Source organism: Camellia sinensis, chromosome 6, assembly GCF_055761805.1.
Source record: "Camellia sinensis isolate YWXY chromosome 6, ASM5576180v1, whole genome shotgun sequence".
In the NCBI taxonomy this organism is placed as follows: Eukaryota; Viridiplantae; Streptophyta; class Magnoliopsida; order Ericales; family Theaceae; genus Camellia; species Camellia sinensis.
The window spans coordinates 32,994,695-32,999,870 of record NC_138966.1 but is presented as its reverse complement, the minus strand read 5'-3'; the positions used below and the strand labels follow the sequence as shown (position 1 = coordinate 32,999,870).

The 5,176-nt window shown below is 45.9% G+C and overlaps 1 protein-coding gene across 1 annotated transcript; it reads left to right on the top strand.

Moving 5' to 3' along the window:
* The first annotated feature begins 243 nt into the window (after window positions 1-243).
* On the top strand, window positions 244-1,074 carry LOC145793250 (uncharacterized). Its single transcript, XM_082876026.1, has 2 exons — window positions 244-562; window positions 701-1,074. Exons 1-2 carry the CDS (start codon window positions 244-246, stop codon window positions 1,072-1,074), a joined length of 693 nt encoding a protein of 230 aa, XP_082732152.1.
* The last annotated feature ends 4,102 nt before the right edge of the window (window positions 1,075-5,176 follow it).

Below are 5,176 nucleotides of genomic sequence, written 5' to 3'. Positions count from 1 at the left end.
CTTATCAAAAGATGAGGCAAATGAGGTGCTGAGGGAAACCCATAAGACAGAGCATCAAGGAGGGCAGCGATTATATGGACATCTTATTCACCTCGGCTATTACTGGCTGACAATGGAAGAAGATGCTAAGAACTTTGTGAGAAGATGGCAATCATGCCAGAAGTTTAGGAATTTGATACATGCATCGGTAGTTGAACTACACAACATCAAGACTTTTTACCGTTCCATACTTAGGCATTTGACATGGTTGGTCCTATAGCGCAACAATCCAAAGGCTACAGATGGATACTTGTTGCAACTGAAGTTAGCACCAAGTGGGTAGAGACTATACCGATGAGGAAGACAAATGGGGCAGGAGTAGCCAACTTCATCAGAGAGAACATAATCTGTAGGTTTGGCATACCCAAAGTAATGTTGTCTGACAATGGAACTTCTTTTGTAAATCGCCACGTTGGAAGACTGTTGGATGCCTACCAGATCAAGCACCATAAGTCGAGTCCACACTACCCCCAAGGGAACAGACAAGCTGAGGCGATCATCAAAACCCTCATCCGAATACTAAGTAAAATGATGCATGAAGCAGGGGACACATGGTCTAAATAACTCCCCGTAACGCTCTGGGCATATAGAACGTCAAAGAGAAAGCCAACTCAGGCAACCCCATTTTCCCTAGTATATGGGTTCAAAGTTGTGTTACCAGTTGAGTTAGCAGTACCCTCAGCAAGAATGGTTATGTTAGTACACTTAGTTCCAGACAGTAGGAAGAATGACATAGAGGCAGCTGAAGAAAGAAGAGATCGGGCCTCGCAGGCAATGGAAAAGTATCATCAATCCATAGCCCATGCTTACAATCAATCTGTTCAACACAGAAAGTTCAAGGAGAGGGACTTATTATGGAAAACAATGGATGCAATCATGTGGGGGCAGCCAATTCCCAAGTTCTCACCCAGATGGGAAGGTCCCTATAAAGTTGCTGAGGCAAGCAGTAGCAGGTACTATAAGCTGACAAGAGTAGATGATGGATTCAGAACTAGCCCTGTCAACGCCAAGTATGTCAAAGAATATTTTCCTTAATTTCTTCTGCTCAGGAAAAAGAGTTGTAAAGTTTCTTTGTTAATACTTCCAAAGCAAAGTGTAAAGAAAGTATCATACACTTAGTAAACATTTTGCTCTCATATACACTGAGTGTGAGGAAAGTTTTTCATACTTAGTGAAATTTTATCCTTGTAAAAGCTTAGGCATGGTGAAGTTTTTTCACTGCAAGAGTTTTGCTTATCTTTAGAAGCTATATAGAAGCAATGTAAAGAAAGCGATGAAATAAAACTCAAAAGTACTACCAAACATCATACTTTTCATTAAAGTCAAACTTCCAGAACATGATTACAATGTTTGAAAAGAAGTTGTGACAGAGAAGAAGAAAATAAAAGACGCCCCAAGCGTAATGAAACAACAAAATAAAGAAAAGAAAATGGAAGAAATCATTACAAAGTCACAGACACATCAAATCAAACCCTTCAAAAGGGAGTCCATTAGAGTCACATCTCGAGGCAACTGGGCAACCAATGCAAAGTCCTTTTCTTTGAACCAAGCCAGGTTCTGCAGGTGCTGCTCTAGAGCATCCTCACACTCCTTGATAGTCTCCTCCAAGGACGCAATCATCGCCACATTGTTAGCATGCTCAAGGAAACCATCAACTTCCTGAAGCCTGTCCCTCATCCATGATAGGTTCAAACCATTCCTTTCAAAGCCACTCAGGTTGGCCTCAGCACTCTCCACGAACTTGCTGGGGGTTGTCAGGATCTGCTTGGTAGCGAGGTCACCAATGAAATTGGCAAGTGACTCTAGCAGTGCCATCTACACTATAGATCTATGAACATTAAAGGCAGTAAAGGTGTCTGGATGTAATGCTTGGATACGAGCAAGAGTGGAAGCAGCTTCTGAAGAAACCCAATAACTTAGAAATGAAACTTTCTCTGAGGGCTGAGGAGACTCTCTCACACCGCTGCCAGCTTTAATCACTGGATGGAAACTGATGGAGTGACCAAAGGTCTGAGGACGGCGCACTTCCCTTGAAGATGATTGCCCAACAGTATTAGAGTGAGTAGATGCTGGCTGGCGATTGGGTGAACTGGCCTCACGAGAAAGGCCAAAGCTGCCTATACCGTCATGTAGCTTCGAAAAGAGGTTGTCCATCTGGTAATCTCCGACATTCAAATCTAGAACAGTAATAGTATCCATCCCAGTATAAAAATCTTGAGACACCCCAAGGTCAGCTCGTCCTTCTGGAAAGTAAGTGGGGTACAAGTTTTCCAGCTGTTCAGAGGTTACCGAAGCAACTAGGTCAGAGGTCCCAGCAACAGCAGTAGCAGTGTGGGTGGCTAAAGTGACAGCTACCTCCGCAAGTCGGTCCAAATTTAGAGGGGCCACAGTAGGAATAGTGGCAACAGCCGTTGTACTTGCAATCCCTTCAACTACTTGGATGTTTGGAAGTGGAGTCTCTTGAACCAATGGAGACTTGGTAGACTGGGAGAAACCGCCAAATGCAACTCTAAGGGGAGGTGGTGTAACTTCCAGTGGCTCTCTCACGCCACGATCTTCCCTTAGAGTCTCAGGTACGACATCATCTCTGCCAACAGAAGAACGGTCGGAGTGCACAGGATCAGTGGGGTGTGGAGGCTCTGAACCCTCAGCAACTATATCACTCACTGCAACTTCCACAACAGGGGAAACATGTACATTGTCTGCAGCCTCCACAACTGGCTCAACCTTGGCAACTGGCTCGGCCTCAGTAGTTGGTTTGGCTCTAGTGCTGGGTTCCTCTTCAACATCTGGAAGAACTGTCCTGCGGGTCCTAAATCTTATGACCCTAGTAGCAATAGGAAAGCTGTCGTCGTCGTCTAAGTCTGAAAAAATACCAATGGTAGTAGAAGAACCGCCTGGACCAGAAGGTAGTGTGGTTGATGGGCCCTAAAAAAAGAAAAAAAAATGATCATGTGGTTATTAAAGTAAATATAAGAAGTCCAAGGAAGTAATACAAAATATTTTCTAAGTACGGATTCATTTCGGAGTCTCTTCCTACTGGGCGAGGCATGAGCCTCAACAATTAATGCTGCTGCTGTTTGGGCTACCCTCAGCTTGGAACGGGTCATGCGTATTGTTGCGCCCACTTAAGGGGGAGCAGTTTGCAAGGGTTGAATAGACATTGCTCCGGACGGGTGAGGCTCTTCTACGACAAGCCGAGATGGAAGCTTGAAGCGGCAGAAATATACTGGTCTGTTTCCCTCGGCCAGAGGGCAAACGGAGGGACAAGTCAGGCTGTGAGATAGGCTCCATCGCAGAAACAACGGGAGCACTGTCGCAAAAATTGAAGAAAGAATTAAGGTTGCAGTACCAGAACAGTCTGTTATTGGGAGAAAATGTGTCCTCTCTCCCAAGTGAGGGAAGCTCCATGATGCCTAAGCCCTCCACGAGTAGAGCAGTACAGTCACGAGCAAACTGCTGAAAGCTCTAATGGAAATTAGTCTGGGGCGAAGGGGCATGTGGGACACCCTGATCCATTCCGAACTGCCTAAGGACCATGTCTGGTTGATAGACGACGCTAGACATGCCCTTTTTGTTCCGCACGGGCAGAAATCTGGGGCGTATCATAGTAACGATAAAAAGGGAGTTGGCTTGGACATTATCGAGAGAAAAATCAATGTGACGGGCCTCTGGAAAATAAAATGGAACCACATAAATGCCTAGAAGAAGTTAAGTGAAGGAGCAGAACACGCATTCCTCCATGTAGTCGACATAGTCTGAAAAGGGTCTGTTAGTGCCAAGGCCAGACCACCGAGAGATGCAAGGGAGGGATTGACGTGCTTGCCTCGTGACAAGCCGATCCTTTGCATCCAGAACAAGGCGGCCCTTTGTATCAAAGACTTCATCAGTGAAGAAGGGCTCATGCTCTTTAGGGATGGGGCCTATAGCAGGAAATCTCTTATAGAAAAAAGTAATCAGGAATTGAGTGTGTACAAAGCTCCACACATCATAGCGGCCCATGGATCGTTCCATGTCCGAATGGAAAAGGTCAAGGCGGAAATATAAGTTCTCCAAGAAAAGAGGGGCCAGAGAAATCTGACTGCCATTGTAGAGCTTGACAACCAAAGAAAACACCAAGGGATTAATGCTCTCAGCAGGGTTACTAGGTAGAACAAAGAAGGAGATGAAATAGCTGACGAAGGCAACCAAGTACAAGTCACCGCAGTAGCCCGGTCCAACTACGAATTCACAGTTCTCCTCTGTGATGTTGCCTACAACTGGTTGCAAGTCCTTGAAGAAATGCTTCAGCTAAGAAAGGTAGGTGGTTTTGTCCCTCTTAGGCCTCTCCTGAAGCAGTTTCCCAGTTCTAAGGTCATACTAGGAACCAAATTTCTACGCCTCCCGAAAGGCGCTTTGGAGAGCAGTAGCGGCAACTTGCTCTGCAGGAGTTAGGGACGCTGGATCAAAGGGGTGATCTCCACGGGTGTTTAGGCACGGAAGGATAACAACATCTTCCAGGGTTGGGGCTATCTCCCCCCATGCCAAGGCAAAAGTGTGAGTGTCGCGGCTCTAGCGGGAAATGACCATATCAGTGTTGGTTTGCACCTTGCGCACTGATAACTCCCTTGAAATCAAAATGGCATTGAAAAGACGGACATCTTGCAAGCGCTGCGCAAAGCCATCATCAGCAATAATGTCATTGACCCAGAGGGACCAATCTACTAGAGGGCCTGAGTGAGTGCGATAATAGACGTATAAATGTGGAAAGTCATCACGCTCTACGCGAAACTGCAGCACAGAGACTAGGTTAACCATGTCAGTATCATCCGAAGTAGCCTCTCCAAAAGGGAGCAGAGACTCCTCCAGAGGAAAGGCATCAGGAATGAAGGAGTCAACTGCCTTCCAGAAGGGGTCAGCCAGTCTTCCGAAGTATGGGGCCCTCCTCTACTCAGTAGGAGGTGGGGCAGCCCTGTCGGGAAGAAATCTTGGGCTGGCCATAAGAAAGAATAAAGAAAGGTAAAAAAGGCTTTGGAAAGTGGGGATAAGAAAGAGAAAAAGACAAAGGAGACAAAAATGTGTGTTGGGTAAAAGTGGGGGACCAGTGGACCCAAGGGCGTTATTTATAAAGAAAAAGCAGTAAAGGGTGCCAATACGC